Here is a 26,223-nt window from a genome sequence, read left to right on the forward strand (position 1 = left end):
GCACTCGCGCCGTTTTTGAAGCTGGCGGCCGTTGCAGGGGGCCTGGCTGCGCTCCGCCTGTGCTGTGCTGCGCCGTGCTCCGCGCGGGAAGGGTGAGCGTCCTGTTCGCAGCCATGTGTCCGGCGAAGAAACCGTTGCAGATACAAGAGGCGTTCCAGCTGGCCCAGAAACCCCACCAGAACCCCGCGAAGCTCGTTGTGGCTTTGAAGAGCGCCTACAGCCAGGTACCGGCCTGAGCGTCTGAGGGGAAAACTGTGGGACTGCTTCTGAAAGGTTATAAACTACTTTGGTTTGGTGCTTCTTTCAGTTACAAGATAAGGAAGACTTCCATGAGAAGTTCGTTCATTTCCTGAAGTATGTTATGATCGTCTACAAGCGGGAGCCAGCCGTGGAGCAACTGGTCGATTTTGTGGCTAAGTTTGTGACTTCGTTTTATCAAACGGAGGAAGAGGAGGGTAGTGAGGAAGGAGAAGAAGACAATTCGCTTCTGAATTATGTGTTTAACTTTCTGCTTGAGGTACAGTAATACTTGCTGTTAAATCTTTAACTGTAAAGTGGAAGCTTTACTTAGTGGTACAGGCTGCCCAGAGAAGCTGTGTACACCTTGTCCTTTGAGGTACTAAGGCCGGGTTGGATGGCCTTAGGCAGCCTGAGCTGGTGGGTGGCAGCCCTGCCCGCGGCCGGGGCTTGGAATAGGCTTTAAGGTCCCTTCCAACTCAAACCGTTCTGTGATTCTGTTTATACACAGTAGGGAAAACTTTCTTGCATTATCTACAATCTGGAAGCTTAAAAGTGAAAGCAAGGCAAAGCTTTATGATTTGAAAAACTAAAACCAAAACAATGCGTACAAAAAGCACACAGAAATGAGCAGGTAGTCATTGGTGGGCTGTGTTGGTGTTAGATGGATGGTTGGAGTAGATGATCACAGAGGGCTTTTCCAACCTTAATGATTTTATGATTCTTATGATTATGACAACCACAAAAACCCAAAGCAAAACAGATTTTAGAAGTTAGGTCTGTGAGGAAAATATAAATTGTTTTCTTATTTGGCTATCAAGCATGTCATTAAGTGTTTCACTGTGGGTGCGTTTGCATACATGACATTAGTTTATACTGCTTCATTGACAAGTAAAAATAATAAAATGCTTTTCACACATATGATTGGCATTTGTGTTATTAATTCCTGCTTGTTCCAGGAGTTTATGTATAAAAAGAAGACTGTCAATTCTGATAGTGTGAGACCACAAGTAAAATTAAATTCTTTTAAATTAATATTTTGTCATGAAAAGTTATCAGTAATGCCAAGAGCACTAGCTAGTCATTATCCCTATTTTCTTTCTCTTTTAATGTTTTATGGGGACAGGAGGAAGCTAGCTCATGTCTTCTGATTAGTGGTATAGTTTTCTTCCTTTCTGAGGGCATTGCTAATTGTGTACAGTGTGCTGCTGATACAAATGATGAGCTATAAATATTTTTCAATTCTGTGAGGTTTTTAGTCTTACTAAAGAATAGGAAGAGCTTCTGAGATATGAAAGTGTGTATTTTATCTTCTGTATGGAGTGCTAACTACTTACATATGCATATTGATGATCTTACAATGAAAATAAGAAAGAATACTTTTTTTTTCTCTCCCTTCCCACCCCGCTCCACTTCCCTGCAGTCTCATGATGCAAACAGCCATGCAGTTAGGTTTCGAACATGCCAGCTTGTTAATAAGATTTTGAGAAACATGCCAGAGAATGCTCAGATTGATGACGAATTATTCGATAAAATTAATGAAGCTATGCTGATTAGACTTAAAGATAAGTTTTCAAATGTGAGAATTCAAGCTGTCTTGGCCCTGTCAAGGCTTCAAGATCCTAAGGATGAAAACTGTCCTGTTGTTAATAGTAAGTAGCTCTTATTTTCTTTTTGTAAAAGGTTTGTTGACTTATGTTAGTTTGCTTTGAAACATTTTTTGAAGCTTCGAGTAACGCTTTCTTAGAGGGTGTTCTTCATGCAATTGTTAGAGCAGTGGTGGGGCTCGTAGTCAATGGAGCTTGTATAGGTAGGGCTGGTGTACGTTCAGGGGGAAAGAACAGAACAGAACTTGTTGAATGAGAGATCCACTGGGAATTAAATGATTGATCACCCTGTTCTGTGAACTCAGTGCAGTTGTGGGATGGTGAGAAAGATAGTGTTGTTGCAAACTGAGATGGAAGAAGGATACATGCTTGCTCTGTTCAGACCCTCCTAGGCTGCTTTTGTACAACTGAGTTGAATCTGTGCAAAAATGTTCAGAGGAGTAGAAATGGCAATACAAAGGCTGATTTTTGTCCAAAATGACATCTGCCTTCTGTATCAGCGATGCACCTGGTTACTGGCACTGTTGACCTCTATGTGTTTTGAGCCATTTTTTTTTTTTTTTTTTTTTTTCCTCTCCTGTGCAAATCTCACCTTGCTCATAAATCATAGCATCATAGGATGACCTGGGTTGAAAAGGACCACAATGACCATCTATCTGCAGGGTCACCAACCACTAGACCAGGCTGCCCAGGCCACATCCAGCCTGGCCTTGCCCAGGCCACATCCAGCCTGGCCTTGCCCAGGCCACATCCAGCCTGGCCTTGCCCAGGCCACATCCAGCCTGGCCTTGCCCAGGCCACATCCAGCCTGGCCTTGCCCAGGCCACATCCAGCCTGGCCTTGAATGCCTCCAGGGATGTGGCAATCAGTTCCATATAAGAAATTAGTACTGCTGAAACCCAGTTTTCCTTATGCTGTTTTGTACCAACTTGTGAACTTCATTTTGGATGGTATGCTTTTTTTATTAGACCTTACTTCTCTTGCTTCAAAAGACAATGGTAGATGGACTATACGTTTGTAAAATTATAGTGTATTATTAGCTTAGTTTTTTTCTTGTTAAGATGCCTTTTTTGAAGTTGTTATCTGAAAGTTTGTTTATATGTTTCTTGTTTAGGAACAAAAATTTCATAACGAGTTGCAGATCAAAAAGGAAAAGACAAGTATTCTCTGATCAAATCTTATGTTGTCACTTTTAACTTTGAAAAAGAGGCAAGGAAAATAACAATTACATGAGGATAATAATGTATTTTGGTAGGCTTAATGCAGTTGTCAATCTTCAGTTGTTAGGAAAAACTGAGGATTCTCCTCAAAGGTGGTAAGGATGTATTTCCAGTGAATAGAGGTCCAACATTTGGATACTTTTTTGTCCAGTTAATGACAAAGTGGTTATTTTATAGGGAGGATCTAGAGTAGCAGTTTAATTAACTGAAGATCCTAATAATAACAAATAACTATTCTTGCATTTGACTTCAGTTCTATGTACAGTTGCCTTAAAATCTTGGGGCTGTCACCCTAACCTGATCCCTGTGTTTATATTAGCATTGTGCAAAAGGGGAGAGGTTTCAATAATGCCTGCTCACCTTCTTGAGTATCGTCCTTTTTTCAGTAATGTGAATGCCTTACACCCTTACAAAAGCTGACTATTTTGCTTTCAGTTTACAACGTGTTGCTTGAAAATGATTCAAATTCAGAAGTGAGGCGTGCTGTGCTGTCATGTATTGCTCCATCAGCAAGGACTTTGCCAAAAATTGTAGGGCGTACAATGGATGTGAAGGAAGCTGTCAGGAAGCTAGCATATGAGGTAAAGTGCACCATTTATAATTAATTTCCAACAGTGGCTTAAGAAAAGGCTTTAAATCTTCTATCATATTTCATTGGTTAAACTGTAAGATTTCTCACTTACCAGAACTTTGGTGGGGTGTTTTCAAGTACGCAAGAACTTGCCTGATAGAAATCGCATTTCTAATATAATTCAGTTCTTCAAGGTTGTTTATACAGTCCATAATCTTCTATGCCCATTTGTGAGGTTAGTGAAACAATTTTTCTTCTGTTTTATACTACAAATAATTAACTAATATTAGGATCACAGCCATACTAGTGTCAAATTATGCATAGTTTTCACGTTCCCTCTTTGTGAAGTATCAACTGCTGTTTATTTTTACATGTAGAGGTAAAAGGAAAGAAGGTTGCTACCATAGACATTTCTTGTTCAAGTGCCTTAAAAATCACAGAACAGGATCTTCAAGCAAAATGTAACACAGCCACACACAACCATATTCTCTTCTTGCTTAACTTAGATTAAGTTTTATTTTTCTTCCATGAACAGGAATCAGCTTACTAGTTGATAGAATGCTGATGATACAGATATTATAGGCTTTTACTGACTTAAAGTTTCTGTGGATTGGATAAAACTGAGAGCTTGGATTCACAGATAGCTCACGAGTTCACTAAAATGTGTAGAAATGTTTTTTAATATCTTCTTTTTTCTGAAGGTTTTGGCAGAAAAAGTTCACCTGAGAGCTCTATCAATAGCACAGAGAGTAAAACTGCTGCAACAAGGACTTAATGACAGATCTGGTAAGTGATCATTTTAAAAATATCTTAATACCAGTATTTGAGAGAATATCTTCTAACGCAGTGGAGATTACTGATGTGGAAGCCGTGATGGCAGTAATAAGGAGCTCAAAGGGAAATGCTGAGAAATGCTTAAGCACAAGAAATCCTGCTTACTGCTTCTGTTCTTCCAGTCATCTGCTAGTGGATAAACCAGAAGAGAATTGCATTTTCAAAAAACAGGAAAGCCATTGAGCTCTAAAATAAGAATGAATTATTAAAATTAAAATTAAAGCTAGGAAAAAAATAACAAAAAAAATCCTCAAAAATAATGTTATCAAACACAGAAGTAGGAGAAATGTAGTTATTTAATTACAGGTATTTTTGAAAAAAAAGATGCTTCATTCCAAATATCTTTGACTGTTGCATTTATCAAAGAATTTAGTATCAGGCTGAAAATTGTTTTAAAATGTTTCCCATGTAAGTCCTGAGAGAAATTTTTGTTTGTTTGTCATTTAACTGGCATGAATATTACTTAATGCATTTTTGATCGACTCATTCATTTCACTGTGAAGTGGCTTTATTGTTTTTGAAATCTTCTGTGCTGTCTCATTTTCATGAAGAGCTGCTCAGAACGTGCCAGTATTTCTGTGCGCTCTGTCATCAAACCATCACAAGGCCACGTGCATCTGAGAGAGGTTTGCCTACACAGAAAGTGACTTTTCTTTCCAGCAATAGCATGGCATGGAATTCCATCATAAAAACTGCCAGTTTAAGTGTGGCAGTGTGATTCGCACACTTTGGGAAGCCTGTGTGAAGCCTTGTTAGGTGTTACTCTGTTTTCTGTAGTGATGTACTGCCTGTGAGTTGTGTGAATTGTGACCGATGTGGCTGTGTGCCTTCAGAGAGCAAAAGAAGTACGTTGCTAACTGCCAACAGAAGCTCTTCAAAGTGCATCATATATGAATGTGATCTGAGCTGGGGACCATATGAGCTGTCGAAGCAGAAGTTAGAATCAGCTGAGCTCTCTTGTGCTGTATTGAACTGTGCTTACAGAGAAGTCATTTTTCTGCATGATAAGTTTTAGTTAGTGTTTTTCCCACCTACTCTCAGTTACTGTATAGTAACTTAGTGAGATTTCTCAAGTTCTGTTTCTGAATTCTAGCACTGGAAAAGAATACATTCTGGACTGCTATTTTTTTTCTTATCTGTATATTAGTGTGTGCAGTTTGACATAATCAGGCAATTCTTCTTCACTTTTCCTCCCTACTAAAAAAGAATAGTACTTAATCTCAACTGATAGCTCTCTTGTCTTTGCATGAATGCGTTTCTTTTTTAGTAAGCTTTGCAAACCAGAGGAGAAAGCTACCTTCACTAGCTTTTTTTTTTTTTTCTTTTTTCCTGTGGTCCTTCATCTGTCAGGAACAAGGATTAGCTTCATTTCCTTACTGAGAAGGTACCGACTTTCTATGTGGTTTATGTTTTGGTGACCTTGAAGTGTTTGGCAGAGAGCTGCCTTCTTCATTTATGCAGGGAAGATATTTCCTCAGCTGGTGTCTCTTCCTTAGGATGATTCTTCATCCCAACTACTGAGAACTTGTTCTGTGTTTTGGTGGTTTTTTTTTTGTTGTTGTTTTTTTTTTTTAACCCTTGTGTATCTGCCAAGGTAGGCAGCTTCACTGATGCTGTATGCTCTTCACTAGGCAAAAGAGCTTTATGTTCCATGAAGTCTGTATTTATATATACACCCACTAGTTTCCTCTCATTTTGATCTTTTTGCAAACTGTAACCTTGAATATGGGTATCTTTTATTGAATTTGCTCATGTGAACATACTCCCAAGCTAACAAAGAACAACTTGTCCATTAAAGGTTGCTAGGCTGGAATGTCTTTCTTACTGGCTTCAGAGGCAGGGTTTATAATTAAACCAGATCTAGAAGGCATAATCCAGATTTTGCCTAATTCTACTTTGCAGGGTGCAAAACCAATTCAGCTGTCAGTTCTCCACTTGCTTTCTTTCACACTGCTACATTCTGATGGTTATGCCTTTCACTTCTTGGAGATGCTTCTCATTCTTAGAACCTAAATTTAGTGGGTTGTGGTTTTTTTTGTTGTTTATTGTTTTTTGTTTAACAGATCTTCAGCATCTTTTAGAATTCAGGGAGTGCTGTCTTCTATTATCGTGGGTTATATAGAGTAGGAAGGTGAATATTGTCACTGTTTCCCTTATATTGGCTATTGTTTTCTAGGCTTCCTAAGAGCATACTTCAGTCACTCTGTAGTTATCCTTTTTCCACCAGGCTGTTAACCTTTCTTCCTTGCTGAAATTGATAAAGCTTACTCTGCTGATCCTGAAGTTATTTGTTTGCCTCAATAGGGAGGAGGTACTGGAGGGATTTACTTTGGATTCTGAAACACACAGTTGGATAATTGAATTAACGCAAGAATTCTGTGTGGCAAATCGGAATAAAAGTCTGTGCATCTGTCTCCTGCCTCAGCAGTGGCTAATTTATAAATGCCTGAAAGAGGGCAACTGGATAGACATGCTTCCCTAGAATGTTCCATGGCTTTAATAAAAGAGGTCATGACTGATGTATTTTCTGGGGTGACGTGTTGGTTGTAGATGTAGCTGGTTTTGGTTAAAGAGCCTTTATTCCTTATAGGGGAAAAATGATGTTCCCTCATACAAGTGTTAGTTTTCCATACACAGTTCTTATTTAACTCTTGTGCCACTTCAAAAAAAAAAAAAAATAATAATAAAAAGAAAAAAAGGCCAAGTTCAACTGTATAATAACTTTATGGAACAGTGACTGGTGTGTTGAAAACATGTTTTTTTTTATGTGCTCTGACATTATCAACTGTTTCAATTTCTGTATTATTAGATGCTGTTAAGGAAGTAATGAAGAAGAAATTGCTTCAAGCTTGGTTACAATTTACCGAAGGCAATGTTTTAGAATTGCTTCATCGACTGGATGTAGAGAACTGCCCAGAAGTGGCCGTCCCAGTACTGAATGCTGTGTTTTCATTGTCCTCACTTAACGACTGCATTCAGAACTGCAAATACCTTGACAACAGGTATGGAGATCAGCTCTCTTGTCTGTTGCTTATGAGAAGGCTGTGATATTTTCGTGTAAGCTGTGATGTATCCCTGGTGTTTGTATCCTGAAGTGTTTTGGTTACATTTTGTTTGTTTGTATTTCTAATGTGTTTGGTAACCGAAAATGATTGTGAAAATCACAGGGGAGAGTAAACTCATCAATAAAGCAAGCTCTGCTATGAGTAATAGGACTTAATTTCTTTCATTTCCCTGTGCTGTCTCCAGTGCTTTAGTTTACACCTGCAAAACTGTAATCTCTTATTTTAATCTGTGATAACTGATTAAAAGAATCAATATCACAGATTCTGTGTCACCTTTTCAGATTCTGGATATTGCCTTTTGTCTCTTCTTCCCCCTCATTATTGACTTTTTTTTTTTTTTTTCTTTCTGTTTTTTCTCTTTGCCTTGGCTTCCCTCAATCCTTTTTGCTGGCTTAGGGCAGCACAATTTGAGTTTCAGTTATTCATGTACTGTTTAGGCAGTCTGTTGGCTTGTTTTTCAGCCTTTGTTTCAGTCTGTTTTAGTTGTTAAAGGAAGCTTGATGGAGCTTAGAGGCTTCTTTTCCTGCATTAATTTTTGGTAGAATTTGTTTAGGTGAGTTCTAATCCACGGTGAAGAGAATGTGATATAAATATATTACATTTCAACAATAAAATGAAAGGAGGAAGGGAAAAAATAGAAACTATAGGAAATTACTAAGGGAGGTAAGAAATGTTTTGATTTAATCAAAGAAACCGGAGTGGAATGATTATCTAAGTCTCATGTGATAAACTTAAATGACAAGTAGTCACTGATTACAAAATGCAAACAAGGTTATTCTGTATTTTGGAGGGAAAAAAAATGTAATTCCGTCTTACAAAATGTTTTGCCTTCTAGTAGTAGCTTGTGACCTATGTTTTGAAACCAGCAGATGATATATTGTACTTCAAAGCTACAGGTGCAGGCCTGTTTGGATTTTAAAAGCACGATAAGGGGGAAATAACATTCTTACAGCTTTTGGAAATGTGCCAGTTTCTAAAGTTCAAAGGAAAAATCCTTCTAGACTTGTCGATCAGACTTTGATCCTGCACAAAACAAAGGCTCCTTTCTAAAAGATTGGGTTAACTGAGAATTGTAAGTAATGTTTTGAAGAAGTGGATCTGTTGGGCTAATGGTACCTTGGGAAGCAAGTGAAATGATTCAACTTGCAATGAGGTTATTTGATTTATGCAAAGCACTTAGCTTTTCTTTCATGACACTTCTGATTACACCTTGTGGTTTCATTTAAGTGTTATTAGGGTTTGAATGTGCTTTAGTTTTGTTTGGGGGGAGCAAAAAGTTTTATAGAACATAATGTGAAATGCTGCAGTCAAGAACAGAACAAATAGTTTATGAACAGAAGCTGAAAAATAATGCAACTATATTTCTACAGATTAGTGGAGTTCAATCTTCCCCAGTTGTAGTCATGGCAATGTTTCATAGAGTGCAAGTTTAGCATGCTGTTTAGCATGCTGTGATTACTTTTGAAGATCTGAAAGGCACAGCAGATTCTCTTCTGCAAATATAAAGCTTTCATACAGAATACCCAACACAAACTGTCTTGGTGTAAAATACTGAAGAGCTCAGTGTAGTCAGAAGCTCTTGCAACTCCACGTCCTTGTTTACAAAGTTATTTTTGTCAGTCCGTAAGTACGGCTGTGGAGAATATCTTTGACAGGATTTTTCTTCTTAGGAAATAATGTATTTCTGTGCATTTGTATATTTTCTTCATTTCTGTTTATTTCTTGTTGTTAAGAAAATTGATTCCTTTGGAAAACTTAACAGCTGAGAATGTGTTGCACTGGAGATGTCTTTGTGAACATCTGAAGTCAAAAGGTGAAGAAGGTGAAGATTTGCTGGAACAGATGTTGCCAGAACCAGCCATATATGCAGATTACTTACTAAGGTACATTGCATTTAAAACACGTTTTTTGTCTTGCACCAAAGTAATTATTTTTGAAAAGGTAGGTCGTATTTCTGTGCTTCAGCTATTGAGATTTCTTTCAAAGCCAAAGATCTGGGTTTTTTTGTTTGTTTCTTTGTTGTTTGTTTTTTGTTTGTTTGTTTGTTTAGAATAAATAACTCTTTTCAATCTTTTTTAAAGCAAAAAAGCCTAAAAGGTAATGGAATATTTCAAAATGTTGTTTTCACGTTACTCATTATGAGCAAGATGGACTTGAAGATGAACTGTATATAATTCTGTGTCATTAAAACTACTAGAATGATTGTTCTGTAACATGCAGCTCTTTTGGCTGTTAGTACCCTGGTTGCTGTTTGGTAAAGAGCCTGCAGAAACTGGCACATTTTTCATTGTGGTAACTTGTGAAAATAAAGTAAAATTTGGCTGCTGTTCCTGTCTTTCTCCCTGGTACGAGGGCATGCTTCACAAAAACTTATGTTCTCAGCTAGTGGTAGAACTGCCATGGAAGGCAGTTACAGGCTGGTTTAATGAAGGAGAAACAATGAATGTTTTGTTAAGTCAATCTTCTACCTAAGTGAAGAAAAAGACTTTTTTTTTTCTTGGTGAGATACTCAGAGAGAAAAGCTTTCAGTCTTCACATTAATGAATATTCTGTCCAAATTCTGTGAGCGCAGAGAATGCTAGGAAACCTTAATTGATGTACTGCACTTGTAAGCTATGTAGTGAAGATTGCTAAAATACAGATAAATCAGATCTGCTGAAGAAAGTGTTTGTAGAGATATTTCCAATTAAACGTATGCATATTCTTTGTTTCTCTGCAGTAGAGTAGCATACTTGTATCAGTCATAGAATGGCCTGGGCTGAAAAGGACCACAACAATCATCCAGTTTCAACCCCCTGCTATGTGCAGGGTCACCAACCACCAGAGCAGGCTGCCCAGAGCCACATCCAGCCTGGCCTTGAATGCCTCCAGGGATGGGGCATCCACAGCCTCCTTGGGCAACCTGTTCCAGTGCATCACCACCCTCTGAGTGAAAAATGCCATACAAATCATTGCTACTTTCCAGTGTTTGGTGTGCTGATGTGTTTCTTAAACAGAAGTAAAGAGTCATGAACACTTAATATAGAAATATGGGTCCGGTCTAGTGAGTGTAACTTTATGAATTCATAATTGGTTTGACAGTTCATACAATATTTCTTCTCAGAAAAAAAATTAAAAAGCTGTTCCACCCAATCTTATTCAGTAGGCCTTCAGTAATCCTCCCCTTAAGGAAAAGGCTGACTAAAATTAAGTAGGTGCTGATACTTGATTGCAGTATTGGCAGTAAAGCTGCTTGTTGGTGAGTATTCCCATCAGTTGGTTCAGTTAAGATTTGAGAGTCTAGTGAAATCTTTGATGTATGTGTGCTATGACAGCATCACTTAAGTTAGAAGCTGCAAGTCGCTGACCCTTAACAACAAATACAGGATTGTATGTTTTATTTAGGCATTTCTTTTTTTGCATTCTCAAACAAGGGATTAGTTTTTAATGGAGTGCAGTGTTCTCAAACTGTACATTATTGGTAGTATTTATCTATGAGCATTATTGGAAATATTCATCTATGAAAAGGAGAGCATTAAAAAATTAGGCCTTGTAGGCAAGGTAACTAGCTTATTTATACATGTCAGGGAAGTGTTTTTGTTTTGCTGTTGTTGCTTTGTTTTTTGTTTTTTTCATTGCAACCATGATTCTGAATGATGATCTGTTCTATTTGGATTCAGTTACATACAAAATATGCCAGTTCTTGGAGAAGAACAAAGAGAAGACTTCGCTTGTTTTGAAAACCTGATGACAAAAGAATTTATAGGCCAGCAACTGATTCTTATTATAGACTGCATGGACACCACTGAAGAGGGAGGAAGGTAAACTTGGGTAGAAAACCTGCTATTGAGTGGATGGCACTTATGCCAATCCACAGACATAAGGCCTCTGTTGGGAAAATGACCGGATCAAACATGACATGTGAGTCTCTGCTAAATGGCAAAAAACAAACAACCCAACACCATCTCTTTAATGGAATTGTGCCCAAGTGTGTGAAATGCTGCCTGCTTGCTTTTATGGAAAAAGTTTCATGCGTATACAAGACTGTTAATTTAGAACTCAATATACCAAAAATTCAGGAGATAAGTGGATGATTTCTTCACAGGTGACTTGTAGTGGGTAGCCTATGAGTATCTTGAATTTGCTAACTTGCTAAGGCCTAAAAAGGAGAGAGTTTAGATTTCAGACTGAATTAGAATGCATTAACTGAGTCGTTCAAACAAGCCTCCTATAGTTTGAGTAACATTTTCCTGTGAAGTAGTAAGAATAAATTTGGAAGCTTATCCCATCATGGGCATTTTCTGAAACAGGACAGTTATGCTAGTATTATCAGGTTGTCATTTTCATCCCATCAGAGCCTAATATGCAATGGCAGCCTGTCAAGATATTTTTTGCTGGAATGACTTTTAAGCAACAGTCAAAACTGATTAAAAATAAAAACAGTATTTTCTAATCAAGAGAAATGGGGTAAAATTAGGAGAAGATGAACTCTACTAAGGAACAAAATAGTTACAGAGAAGCTTATCCTGTGATGTATTCATCACATTAACTCAATTTAGGTAAAATAATTAAATGCCTAACAATGCAAATTGTGGTTTTTTTTTCCCCACCTTAATGCAGAAAGCATCTGTTAGTTCTCTTAAAAAAGATTCTTATTCTGCCTGCAACTTCAACAGCTCTTGTATCTCCACTTGTGGAAAGATTACTCAGGATCATTGAGGATGATGCCAGAAGGATTCAAGTTGTAAGTAATTCCAAAGACTTACTGTTTTTTGGGTTCTGCTTTCCCTGTATGACAAACAGTGTTTAGAAAGCATTGCAACAGAAATATCAGGAATTAAAATGTTTTTGGTTTGGAGAAGTATTTATGTTGTTCTGTGCTATGCACCTCTACCTTTTTTTTCCCCTCAACATGGCTGCATTTTGTGCATATTTGATGAAGAGCTCTGTTTTCAGAGCACATTGCTGATTTTGTAAAGGTAACCCTCAAAGTAGGAAATTACTGCTCTTCAACTGCCTGTTTCAAAATTGTTTGTCTTACTCGATCCAAACAGTTTTAAGTAGAACATTCAAATGAGAAAATGAGAATACTTTACATTTCCAGATTGCAGATTTTTTTCCCTCCTTTCTGCTGAGAAAAGACCTCAAATGTTAATAAGAAAAATATTCTTTTTATAGTAAAGTCCCTATGTAGTATCATAGAATGGGCTGAGCTGAAAAGGGCCACAATGATCATCTAGTTTCAACCCCCTACTATGTGCAGGGTTGCCAGCCATTAGATCAGGCTGCCCAGAGAATGAAGAATGTTCCTATATGAGGAATGATTATTTCAACTTGTCTAATGAAAAACAAACTCTTGGTTTTGCTGAAATAATTTAAGTAATTTCTCTACTTTATGGACAGAGCAGTTCTGGAAAGTCTCAGTCCAGTAGGTAAAGCTGGGCTGTTTGTTACATGATATTTTGGAATACCTGTAGTAACCCTGGCACTACAGTAGTGCAACACCAACAGAATGTGTGATTCAGTAATACACAAGTGAAATGCACTGATTCAGTATGTCCTCTGTTTGGGTAGAGGCTAAGAGGAAGCTGACTGTGGAAATCTGGTGCAAGATAAATCAAACTGAAACTATCCCCGTCTCAATGGTCTTTTAGTTTTCTTTTTTTTCATCTCATTTCTTATTAACATAACAGGCCTGTCCTTAATGAACTCCCTTAAACTGAAAAACCCTCAGAATAATTCTGCTTCCAGTTCCACACATGTATTTGGCTTGGAATTAAGTTACTTGTGTGGCTCACTGTATTACATATGTAGTTTATAGAGCTGGAAATGACAGCGTTGGTGTATTTTGACGGCAGCAGTACCAGGTGAAAAGCCTTACTGGTGTTACCAATCTGTCTTTCTAAAGCGTGTTCAAACCTAGAGAAGACAGTGCCTGTGAACTGCAAGAGAAACTGTTCAGCTCACCTGAGGATAAGCAGTTCTGTTTTCTTGCTTAACTAGCTGACTGCAGATAGGACTAGACTTTCATGATTAGGCTGCTCATTGTTAAGTCAGTCCTCCTTGAGGACTTAGTGCAGTGATGTATTGGTTAAGGAAAGCTGCACAGAAGTTTCAGAAGGATGGTATTTTAGATTTGGATAAGTTAAACTAATGCTTGGTATCTGATATCTAAGCCAAAAATCACTGGCTGAAATCACTAACATTTTGTTTGTAATAGATTGCAGAAATTGTCTCAGAGGTTCGTGAGCCAATTGTTTCTGTTGACCAGCCTGTTGATGCTGCTGAAATAAGAAAGCAACAGATTAAGGTAAGCTAGTTTTAGCTATCTGGAAAAAAATGATCCTTGTCCATCAAGTAAGAGTTTTGTATAGTTGTATATCAGTAACTGATCTCAGTAGTGCATTGTTGGCTAATACCATATAGGTTTTATAGTCCTGCGTAATGATAATAATTATTTTCTTTCTGCTTTACGTTTCAGTTGGCTGAAATAAAAGTGAAACTTTTTGAAGCAAAAGCAGCTTTGGAAGAGTGCATTACTCTGCAGGATTTTAATAAAGCATCAGTATTAAAAGAGAAAATAACTGAGTTGGAACACACAAAAAGTGATCTGATAAAAGCAGCAGAGCAATGTGAAATTAAAGAAATGCGTGTGGAGAAGGTTTCAGTTTTTTCCTTTTCTGTATTCACAAATGCTGACTGTTTTTAGTTTATTCAAAATGGATTACAGTAAACTGCTCTTTTGGTTCTTAAATAACTGCAGAATTCTAAAAGGAGCTTAGTTATGCTGTATTTACTCTTAACTGAAAACATGAAACTGAATCATTTTTCATTGTTTATAGATTAATTAAGTTGCTAACTTATCAAATCTGTAGTGGGTAAGAAATGTTTACTTGGGTATGAAATAACTTGGCTTACTGTGCCTATTCTCACCATCACAGCCACCATTGTTAGTAACACAATTTCTTCTTTTTTTCCTGACTCACCCTGAAGGATGATCCTGAAACACTGGTGAAGTGTCTATTGATGTGTCACGAGCTTCTCAAGATGATGGCCCTTTCTAAAGGAATTGATCCAACCATTAATGAAATAATAGAGTCTCTGGTATGTAGCAATAAACACTGTTGTAGGTTATAATAAAAATTGATCTTAGTTCACAGGCAGGATGGTTTGTGATTGTTTCAGAATCATTTTCTATATTTGCAGTACTGTGGCTAGTGCTTCTGAGCTGTTCCAAATCATGCAAGTGCAGCCCAGCTGTGAGCTCAGAATCTACACCAGAACTGAATGCAGCAGGGAGTCACCAAAATAAATCGAGACTCTCCCTGTAGCTGAGTGTGCTGCTTCAAAGAATTTTAAGTCTCCTCTGCGGATAACAGAGGGGGGGAAAATGGGAAAAACCCAGTATGCTACTGTGAGCATGTGATACACTCCCAACTAAATGCTATTGTGCAGTTTCTATCACACCTATCTAGAAAGGTCATAGTTGAATTGGAAGTGGTCAAGAGAAGGGCAGAAAGGGAAAGTATTGGAACAGCTTCTGGGTGAAGAACGGCTAAATGAGTGACTTTTTTTTTTTTTACCTGAAGAGAGGACTGAAGATAGGGTCTGAGACAGGTCAGAAGTCATGGGCATCATGGGGAATGTGAGTGAGGATTCTATAATCATAAGGTAAAGCTGGCAATCACCAAGCTTAAAATAAATGGAATGAGTTGATTCTTCTAATACATAATCTATGGAATTCCTTGTCAAAGGATGCGTGCACGCTGAGAACATGCATAAAATTTAAGGAAACTGAATAAGTTCATGAAAAGAAATATTATGGAGTAATTAGGTATCTAGGAACAGCCTCACATTTCTAGAATGTCTCAGCTACAAATCGTTGGGATGTTGACAACAATTCAGGGGAGGTATCTACCTATCTACCTCACCTGCTTATGTAACACTCTAGGAATTTGGTTTTGATCTTTATTGTTAACAGGGCAATGATCTGCAAGATCTGACTCAGTGTGAGCATTTTGGCAATTTTCTTTCCAGTTTGAACTTTAACACCAGTTCAGAGTAGCTCCAATACTGTGAACAACACCTGATTTCTTTCAGATGTAGAACAATGTTCCAACAAATCATAAGTAGTTTTGATGTGTCCATCATAATTTTTTTAATTAGTTCTTTAATTTCCATGTTTGTTGTTTATTCCACTTCTGTGTTTTCAACATCCTGCTTTTATATTGTTTTTCTTGCTGGGTTTTCTTATGTTAGGTGTTTTTTAAGCTTTCTTCATTAAACACAAAAATATAGATTGATATCATGATAGCATGCATCCTGTATGCAATCTGGCTTTTCTTTCACATGGATTCTTATAGTGACTTCTTAAAACTATTACAGGTAAAGAAAGTAGTGTCAGTATTCTACAATTTAGAACTGCGTACCATTTCTTTGCAAGAATGTCAGTGTATTTCCATGAAGAACTGTGCAGGTTTGTTTTTTGTTTCAGTAGTGGTCAACTATTCTGTCAGAAAATAAAGTCTATTAAAGCAAATACTGGGCAAAGTGCTGGTGGTTCTACTATTATTTTATGTACTTGAAAATCTGATTCTGTTTATATCGAGATAAATGGAGTAGTTACGATTTTCTGGTTTTGCATCACACTGTTATTTCTAGTTTCGGAGTATAATACAATACAGTACACAGTACAGACAATTCCCTGCTTTTGACTTGCATATTTCAATGACAAACTGAGTATTGTTTTTTCCAGATACTTCCTGGTGTAACCAATGTCCACCCAGCTGTGAGAAACATGGCAGTTCTATGCTTGGGTTGTTGTTCCCTTCAAAGCAAAGAATTTGCTCGACAGCATCTTGCATTGTTGTTGCAGGTAAAATTTCTGTTGGAAGATGGAATGGTGGTGCACAGTCAATAAATATAAAGATGTTATAATTATGAAATAAACAAGAGAGCTGGGCAGAGCAGATTATAGTAACAAGAAGAGAACAGATAGAATGCTTACCTGTATCCTGGGCTTGCTGCAAAACTCCAAAGGAGGGATCTCCAGAAAAAATCTTTTCCCACTGGCAGTCAGCTCTTAAATGGGTGTAGGAGAGGTGCAGCCAGGCTCCACCCCTTCTGGCACCACAGGAGAATTGCCTTCAGCTGTGCTCCCCTGGCTGACTCAGTGCTCGCCTCAGGTGATCAGTCAGAGGTTCAGGCTGTGATTCAGCAGTTCCCATACGGGTGGTCATGGGACAGAAAATAAAACCACCTTATATCATACGTAGTTCTGGTGCTCGAGTACCAGCAATTCCTGACTTCCTGAAATTCAGGAGAATGTCTTTTCACGTAGATATTGCTGATGTCTATGAGCAATTAAAACCCTTATTCTTTATGTAGGCTGCTGTCACAAGTAGTGTAGGGCTAAACTGACAAGGGCTCAGTCTCGAGGCTAACCCACCGCATCTCTTTGATTTGGATGTTAATTTGAAGCATAATGCACGTAGTAAACTATAGACCTTCATGAACTTACCTCTCAGTCCCTTGGTGTAATTTGCATAATGTTTATTTTAATTAAGCTACATGGTCTTTCAGAGCAAGGATTGTCTTACACGTTTTTTCTGTAGTGCCTAGCACTATGGACTTAGTACAGATAAATAGCTTTTGTTTGTTAGATGTTTAGAGGTTGAAAGGTAAGATTATGTCTCATACGTGCATATGGTGAGTGAAGCTGCATTTTTTTCCTTATTAATGGAGATCGCATAGAAAATTTGATAGATTATTTCTTAGAATATTATAATTTCAAGTTGCTTAGGCTTCAGCTCAAATCCCACCTTCTGTCTGAAGTTTGTTTTACTTGGGAAACTTTTATATGAAACTTCATGTATAGATGTATAGATCCTGGGATAATCTTACTAAAGAAAAAACTATCCACTGCTATTATTCTAATATTAAGCAGTGCTGCTCTGCTATAACATTATGTTTGTATTTTCTTTATTTAACCTAGGTTTTACAAATAGATAATATAAAGGTAAAGCTCAGTGCTTTAAGAGCAGTCTTTGATCAGTTGATGCTGTTTGGGATTGAGCCATTCAAAGCTAGAAGAGACAGTGAGCCTCAAAGTGAAGAAGTACATGTTGGAACTGAAAGTTGTGAGGAAGAAGGTGAAACAACGGAGAAGAAAGAAGGGAGTGCTACAATTCACAGCTTCCTGCAGCTTCTTTATGGTTTCTTAGACAGTGAGGTAAGAAATATTATAAATCTTGCCTTGTTTTCCTTCTAAAATAATTTCTGCAGAAGGCTTACCCTTCTGCTAGGTTGCGTTTGAACTTTACAGGATGTGTGTTACATAGTCTCGTGTTAAAATACTTAGTTGCCCTAGAAAATAACTGCCACTGATACAAGTAAGTGTGACTTCCGAGCCAGTTAAGCATTTTCTGCAGGTGCAGATACTGAAATGTAGAGAACTGATTTTCAGAATTAGATGTAGACTATGCAGCGCAATAAAGTATTAGTGAAAATCACTTCGGTTGGTGTTTTGTCTCTGAGATCAACTCTCGTCAGTTTTCAGAGCTCAGAACAGAAGCTGCAGAAGGCATAGCCAAACTGATGTTTTGTGGGAGGCTGACAAGTGCCAAACTTCTCTCACGTCTTGTTTTGTTGTGGTACAATCCTGTGACTGAAGAGGACGCTCAACTTAGACATTGTCTGGGAGTTTTCTTCCCTTTATATGCTTATGCAAATAGGTATGGCTTCATATTAAATATTATGTGATGATGTATGTTGATCAAGCAGCTTTGCAGCCCTTTTCAAAATGGCATAAATGCTTGTTAGACCTGCTTAGTTTAATCTTCTATGCAAATTACTTTTGAATATATGCAGACTCAATCTATGGCCATTCTAAAAACTTTCTATGAATTCCCTCTTCTCTGACCTATTTTTTTTCTTTCCTAAGACTCTTTGAAAGTGTTTTTCTGTATATCGAATTAAAAAAATGATTTAAAAGATGTCCTTTATGTTCTTGAATACTACTTTAATAGATGCTATCAGGAAAGGTTAAAGTAGAATGGACAGCTCCCAGTAGGTAGCAGAGAAACAGGATATTTTTGTTTGTTTTATTAACTGAAGTGTGTGCCAAAGTAAAGGCACAACAGATTCAACATCTTTTGGTAGTGGACAGATATTTATTACCCTGTGTGGCAGCTGATTCAGAGCAGTCTGCAAAGTTGCCACTCAGAAAGGGAAGGTAAATGTGTGAGTTGTGCGGAGTTTTGTGCCTAATTTTGGTGCTGATCTGTCACTGAAATTTAAATTCAGTATGTTTTGTGTGTGTTGTCCAGATGTTCCCATCTGATCACAGCTGTAGTCCAGAGGCTTAATTTTTGAAATGTTTATAAAATGTTGATGGCTTTTATGCATAATATTCTGTTGCATCATTAGAATGGCGTGGTGCATTAATGGCAGGGACAGTGTCCTGCAATCAGTGAACAATTCTTAATTCTGAAATGTTTATTAAAGAGTAATAATTTCCTTGGCAGCTTTGTGTGTATGTACTACAGTATATCTTAAAAATGTTGTTTTTCTAGCTTGTAGGAAATAATCTGGATATGTCAACTGTGTTTCACCCAACTTAAAGCACAAATCATTAAGTGGGAGAGTTCTTGCTTCTGTACGTTCCTGCCCCACTTATAGTGCACAAAAAGTCTTGTGCAAAAAGACAAAAAGTGCACATTTGAGTCAATGATCCAGAAGCAAACAATCTAGTGTTTTTAAGTTATTTATCTCATCAGTTCTGTCCCCCAGTTAATTGGGTTCAAATAGAAGGTGAGCAAGTATCTGAGATTAAAAAAGCAAATAAACAAAAACACCAAACAAGCCAAAAGGGCTTTGCTTCCCTCGCCAGTACTTCATATGATTTGGCACAGTACCTTTTAAATTGTTTTGACCCGTGGAACTACACCTTGCCACAAAACCCTGTGCAACTGTGTGGGTCATAGGCTTGGTTGGCAGGGGTCCTGAACTCTTCTGAGCTCAAGAAAACACAAATATTTCTTTCAGAATGCTGTTGATCACCACGTTTTTTTTGCCAGGCTTCATTGCTTTCTTACAATGAGATGTATGCCCAAAGAGAATTACTAGCAGAAAGGAGGAATGAGCAGAAGAAAAATGAAGATATAGGGAAGTGTGTTTCTGTCCCTTGAAGAGAATCTGTGTGTATGTATCAGTTAGGCTTTCTGTGGTAAGTGGTTAGGTGCAGAAGTAGGGAGTGTTACATAACATTTCCTAGGAAAAAGCCCAGTGAGCTAAAGCTTTAGAGGAGTTGGTTCTACAAGGCAGGTTTTGTGATCCTGCTGCCTGTCTCTGGTGAGATTGGCCTGTCCTCTGACAGCTGAAATATATGAAGTTGAAAGCTTTGATTGTAGAAGAAAAGATTTAATTCTGTCTCATTATGCTGCTAATGCTCGATTCAACTGAAACAGATCCAACCAGGAATGCTTTGAGGAAGCTTATCTTCCAACTCTGCGGACGCTGTTAAACGCTCCTGCAACTTCACCCTTGGCCGAAATAGACATCAGTAATGTTTCTGAGCTGTTGGTGGATCTGACCAGACCCAGTGGACTGAGACCTCAGGCCAAGAAGTCTCAAGAGTATCAGGTATACAGAGGGTTGAACTGGAAGAAAGCATTACTTGTAGTTGATTCAGAGCACTGATTAAGCAAGTGACTGTTCAGGCTATTAAATATTTCTCTTTCACTCTTACACTTTGGTAATACTAAAAGGAATTTGCACCATCCTTATTGACCCATGCTGGGAAAAGCAGCTTTGAAAATCAGTTAGTGAATGTACCCAAAATTCTGCATTTAAAAAAACAGATATTTGCTATGCAAAATTATAAGCTGTCTAAATTAGAATGATGTAGTTGTTGCATGTATTTGATTTCTTTCTTTCACAGGACTTAACAGTGCATGATAATTTAGCACTGAAAATTTGTAATGAGATCCTGATGGACCCAACTGTGCCCGATGTTCGTGTTTATGCGAGAGCGTTAAGTTTGTTGGAAATCAGTAGTTCTTCCACAGAGAATCTTCTGCTTCTGCTTGATGAGATTCTGGAGGTAGTATATAAATAACATGGCTCTTTCTAATGCCAAAAGCAGTCTAACATTGTGATGTACTTAAAAATGAAGTGCCTGCTGTTTGTTATGATAACCTGACTGAAGTTTTTCATTGAAAATGAATTTCTCAAAAATTGGTTAAAGAGGCGTTTACAAAAATCTGAATCTGACAGAGAAAGATAAAGCTATGTGAAACGTTGAAGAGTCCTGCTCCCCTACAGGGATGCCATCAAGAAGTAGCAACATTCCATCTCACCTTGAGAGGTCCTGTAACTTTATTATCTCCTCAGATTGCCTCTTTAAAAATAATAAGTCTTTTGGGGTTGCGGGGCCTGGTGGTGATGGAGAAAATCTTTCTCCTTTCAACCAGAATAATCAGCTTCATGTGATGCTTTTTGTCGTTCTTAACAGTAAATCCAACTAATGCTTGTAATTGGTATACTTAATAAAATAGTCGTAAAATTAAGTAGCTGTTAATGTTTAGTGTCTCTTCCCAGAAAGTGAGAGATAAATTGTGCCAAAGAGCTATTGAGAGGATCAAGAAGAACTTGACCAAAAGTACAAATGTGAGCAAAGATCACTCTGAAGGCATGGAGGAAAGGGGAGTTTCTGAAAAGACACTGGAAAATGGCAAGACATTATCTGCAGATTCTATTCAAAATGAGGAAGGTAATTCAGGAGAAGTGTAAGATAGGAGACGTGCAATTGAATGTCCTGCAAGGATTTGTATGAAGAGAAGTCTTGGTTATTCCCCTACCAAACAAGTCTACTGTTGGGGAAAAAAAGCGCAGAAAAATAAATATGCGTACTGTTGAAAGTAACTCAGAACAAATAAATATCTTATTATTGTTACTTGAATGTAAGCAGTGCTGTATTTTGTAGGTCTGCCCTATAGTTCTTTCTTTTTAAAAAAGACAATATTAACTTCTGATGTTTTCTTAAGCTGCTTGGCACTTCTCTGCCAGCCAAACCTTGTGCTGTCTTACAAGGAGTGACATGTGACTCCTTGCATCTTTAGAACGCAGTTCAGTAAGACTCCAGTGGACTTGGACTCCAATGGAGTAACGGTGCACTTCTGGCAGGCTGTGTTACAGTTATGTACAGTCAGTGCACTGAACTGTTTACATTGGTCTCTTATTCCCAGTCCGTACGTTGAACCAGGTTTGTTTTTATTGCTATTTGAGCTTATAGTGGAAGAGGCTGGAAAACTTTCCGCAGTCAGCACAGCTGATGCAGTGGTGCACATCTTAGCAGTGTATGTTGTGTTGGTGGCACAGGAAATCTAATCTGTTTCAGTTGAAAAGCAATCGGATGAAATGTGCTCAGACTTCCTTGGCTTCCTCCACAAAGACTGACACACAGCTATTTTAAGCAGGATATCACTTTAAAAAAAAATAAATCTTAATTTTAAAATGAATGCTGTTTATATCCTAGTAGATTACTCCAAGACTTTAATCTGCTTCTGAAGGCATCAAGTGTCTTCTGTGTTACTATCTTCTATGCTTATGTGTTGGATGGGAAGCTGGAACTCTAAAGCAGCTTCATACATCTTTATAAAATGTTGTGCTCACAGCAAATGGTATCTTGGGATGAATCTCTCCCAAAAGAGGGATTTTGAGAGCTTTAGGCAAGCTGTAGGAGAAAAGCATTGTTTTCTTTCAAAATACGATCACTGAAAGTCAAGGGGTGTTCTTCAAATACAGAAATGATGGATGAGAGCAAAATGAGTTACTTTTTGTCCTTTGATTCCTGCAAAGGAGATACGATTTTGACCTTAAGAAAAAAAACTTCCTAGCAGTGGCATAAATTGCTGAAGAAAGGGATTTCCTGAAGTCATCAGTAATTTTAGGGATGGGGGGCAAGCAGTTCTCAGGGATAGTTTACTTGTGACTGTGGGAGCATTTTATAGCTATGATGGGGTGATGTTACAGCTGAGTGACACCTTAAACCTCCTTCTGGCCTTATTATTTAATTCATAGTTAGAGGAAATTTGTAGTTTAAGGAAAATGGATTTAAAACTGTATGGATTTTTTGGGTACTGGTTAATGTGCTGATATTTACAGTAAATTGAAAGCTGATTATCTGACTTCTGCACGTATCATTCTGCTTAACAGAAAATACTAAGGATGTTCTTCATACTCCAGTCACTGAAGTGAAAAATAAAGAAACTGCAAAAGTGAAATCCACGAGAAACAAAACTGGCAGAGGTATGCATTGGGTTTTTCTGGCTACTATAATGGCAGATTCAAAGATTAACTCCTTGTGAACCTCTTTTTTCATACAAACAATGCAGTCTTCATAATATGCTTTTAAAAAATGTATTGAAGGATGAAAATAGACTTTTCTGCTTTTAAAACTTTTCTGCTATCAGAGAAATCAATCAACAACAAAAACAACCAAAAAACCAAAGAACTTCTCTGCCTACAAGGTTTCAAGATGGTCGCAGTTGTTTACAGTAACGTCCAGGTGACTGTGAAAAGTCACCTTGTCTGTGGGTTTTCAGTTGTTAATGTTTTGAAGAAAACATTCCACTCAGTGTTGTGACTGCATGTCATGTGCATTTCAATACATCATTGATCACTAACTGAAAGACGCAAAACTGGTTTAACAAAGGAAATAAAGTGATGTGAAGAGGTTTTTGCTTCTGCGTAGGGCAAAGAAAAGCAGCAGTGGGAACAAGATCTGTGAGCAGAAGGAAAACTGGCACAGCTGTGAGATCTGGTAGTGAAAGGTAAATACTACTTCTCTCTGCCTTCAAAAGCACGATGTCCATTCTAGAAAGAAACTTAATTCCTTCCTAGAAAGGAATATTTTTCTTTCCCCAAACCTAATGCTTAAGAAAAGTATTTTTCTGCTGATACTTTAGAAGTTTTCAAATCTACTGCTGTTTTTCAAATGCTATTATTCCTCAGAGCTGGTACATTTTTTTTTTAGATCTTTTGTGTGTAGAATTAATATACGTTTATACGTTTTGTCTGTCAGAAGTTCCATTTTTTGATTGCATTTCTTTTCTGACCACTTCTCTGCTTTTTGTTTTAATACCATTTCTGTGCAGAATTCTGAGTATTCAATGTTTTTTCCCCTCCACATTTCTGGCTTCTATTTCTGTTTCCTATCTTCCAACACTTAAAAAAAACATCTAAAGTGTGTTCCTTCCCTTCAGATCTTGTAGGATAGAAACATTGAATTATCTCTATAATTATCAGTTGCTTTCATCCTTTTTCAAGCAAGTAACCCCCAGATTGAGGATCATCAGGGTTAGCCATTGCAGTTTGCCTGTTCAGTGTTTGCTTTGGGGATTTTACCTATTTTGCAACTGCTGATCCTTGGTTATCTTACAATCAGAGAATCACAAGGCTGGAAAGGACCTACAACATCATCTAGTCCAACCGTCCTCCCATTACCATTATCTTTTCTGATGCTGCTGTATCACCTGGAAAACACTCATAAATTCTTGTTACTAATTACATACTTTCTATACTTGAGCTTTTTTTGTTAAGGATTTACTGTACAGTGATTTCAAGTTTTCTATTAACAAACCCTTTCATTTGTTTAGTCTTTTGGGCCTTAATCTTAAAATACTTTATATTTCAGCGATGATGAAATGCCAGAATCAGTCCCAGTGCCAAGTTCAAGGCCTTCGAGACGAGCAAAGACTGCAGCACTTGAAAAAACAAGAATGAACCTTTCGACCCTTTTGCGTACGGAATCTGATGAATAAAGACAAACTGAGGGGAAATGTCCCCTGCTAATGCTGCTTATTAACAGCAGGCTTGAAAAATTAAGGTTTCTCTTGTCATTAGTGTCATTTAATTTTTTCAGTATTTGATCATTTATAGCTCCATACTTTTCTAGGAACTTTTGAGTAACTTCCCCTTATGAAGTACATCATTGATGTAATAAAAACATATTAAAATATTACCTGAAGAAAAAAGGAGGTTTTTTTTTTACTTACAAATGTAAATTTTCAGACTTTGTTTAACATGATGTTAGTATTTAATGTTATTCAGAGAGAACGCTTGACCTGGAGTGGTTGCGTGATGGCAGCGCTTCTGGCTGTACTGTTAACACACCTACTGTCTTTCCTTCTTAGCCTGCACATCTGCTGTCCCTCAGGAGGCCTTTATGGTTTGTGTTAATTGGGAATTCTGCTTCTTGGAGATAAATGTCTGCTTTATTTTAAATGACATCAAAAGGGCAAAGCCATAATTAACTCTACAAATCAAAGCCTGGAAGCCTGCTACCGACCGGAGGGGGGCAGGAAAGGAGGAGCACTTCCCTCCCTGGAAGTGTTAAGACCAGGCTGGATGGGGCCCTGGGCAGCTTGTGGGTGGGGCATGGAACTGAGTGGGCTTCAAGGTCCTTTCCAACCAAACCGTTCTGTGATTCTGTGACCTTGTTATATGAAATTGCTAATGTGCTTTTAGAAATCATAAAAGAAGTACCTGATAAGTATCCAATTAAGTAAGGTATAGAAAGGGCAAAAAATATAAGCTTCTGCATACCGTCTGTTTAAAGTGGCGGACAAAAGTGATTTCTATGACTCTGAAGATCACAGAGGTTTTTCTAATGACATATTTAGGAATAGTCAAAAGTTTTACAGAGACAATAGAAGATTAACTTTAAAGTGTGCCAAACATTCACTGTTGGCTGAGCACATTAATTCTGGAAATGTTAGGGGTTTGGTTTGGAAACACTCTGTCGATCGTATCCTTCTGTGTTACCATTTAATTTCCAGGGCAGTCAGTTAAAACTTAGGTTGACTGTTCACTCTGCACGTGTCAGTGCAACTTTCCAATGAATTTGTTTGAGATAGATTCATATGTGGCTCTGATCTTCGGTATTTCTCTGAAATGGCTTAAGGACTAAACAAGTGAAAAGTAGCGTTCTCAAAGCAAGGTGCTCCAGCTACTATGCTGTTTTCAAGTTTGCATACAGAAGAGACAGGACTATGTTCCTTTTCATCCCTTTCAGTTTTTGTTGGAAATCTTTCAAACCACAACATGCCACAACACATTTTTGTGCTGTGATATTTGCTATTCAGAGGCTTATGTAGCTATGAATTATTTTTTTATTCATCATTTCAAACTGAATTTTGAAGTTTGAGTTCTTTCTTTAATAGTTCTCTATCAAACGGTGTTCCCCGGTGAGTTTGCAAGCATGCAACCACTTGCAATCAAAGATGTGGGCTTGAAGGCTACCTGAACAGAGCTCAAAGGATACACACACCTTGCAGATTTTTTCAGGTGCTTGTCAGTCAAAGCTTCCCCCACACTTTAAATACTACTGTCTTTTTTAAATATATGTGTGTGTGTGTGTGTGTGTGTATGTTTCACATGAAGCATGCACTCTGAGAATGAGTGGTTGATGCTTCTGCCACTCATACACTACCAGCAGCTGCTGGTAATCCCTTTGTTATTTTGCTTAAAATGAGTTTCTAGAAAAAAAAACGAAAACAAACAAACAAAAACAAACAAAAACAAACAATAAAAATGTTTAAAGGCTTCTGTAAATGCTTTTCTGAATAAATTGAAGATCTTCAGTTCTGCCTTTTGTCCTGCCTTGCCGCACATGCAGGTCCCATCCCTGGAGTCTCTTCAGGAATGCT

The 26,223-nt window shown here is 37.7% G+C and overlaps 1 protein-coding gene across 1 annotated transcript; it reads left to right on the top strand.

Moving 5' to 3' along the window:
• Positions 1-25,534, top strand: NCAPG (non-SMC condensin I complex subunit G). The gene is made up of 21 exons (XM_052682817.1): positions 1-224; positions 308-517; positions 1,661-1,889; positions 3,500-3,645; positions 4,337-4,421; positions 7,279-7,471; positions 9,268-9,417; positions 11,194-11,334; positions 12,134-12,257; positions 13,734-13,823; positions 13,995-14,174; positions 14,507-14,617; positions 16,269-16,388; positions 17,508-17,744; positions 18,065-18,246; positions 19,981-20,155; positions 20,454-20,615; positions 21,113-21,284; positions 22,730-22,822; positions 23,268-23,346; positions 24,210-25,534. The coding sequence occupies exons 1-21, from the start codon at positions 114-116 to the stop codon at positions 24,334-24,336; spliced, it is 3,117 nt and encodes a 1,038-aa protein (XP_052538777.1). The 5' UTR covers positions 1-113; the 3' UTR covers positions 24,337-25,534.
• Positions 25,535-26,223: the final 689 nt, after the last annotated feature.

Source organism: Tympanuchus pallidicinctus, unplaced genomic scaffold (genome assembly GCF_026119805.1).
Source record: "Tympanuchus pallidicinctus isolate F22 unplaced genomic scaffold, pur_lepc_1.0 scaffold2, whole genome shotgun sequence".
In the NCBI taxonomy this organism is placed as follows: Eukaryota; Metazoa; Chordata; class Aves; order Galliformes; family Phasianidae; genus Tympanuchus; species Tympanuchus pallidicinctus.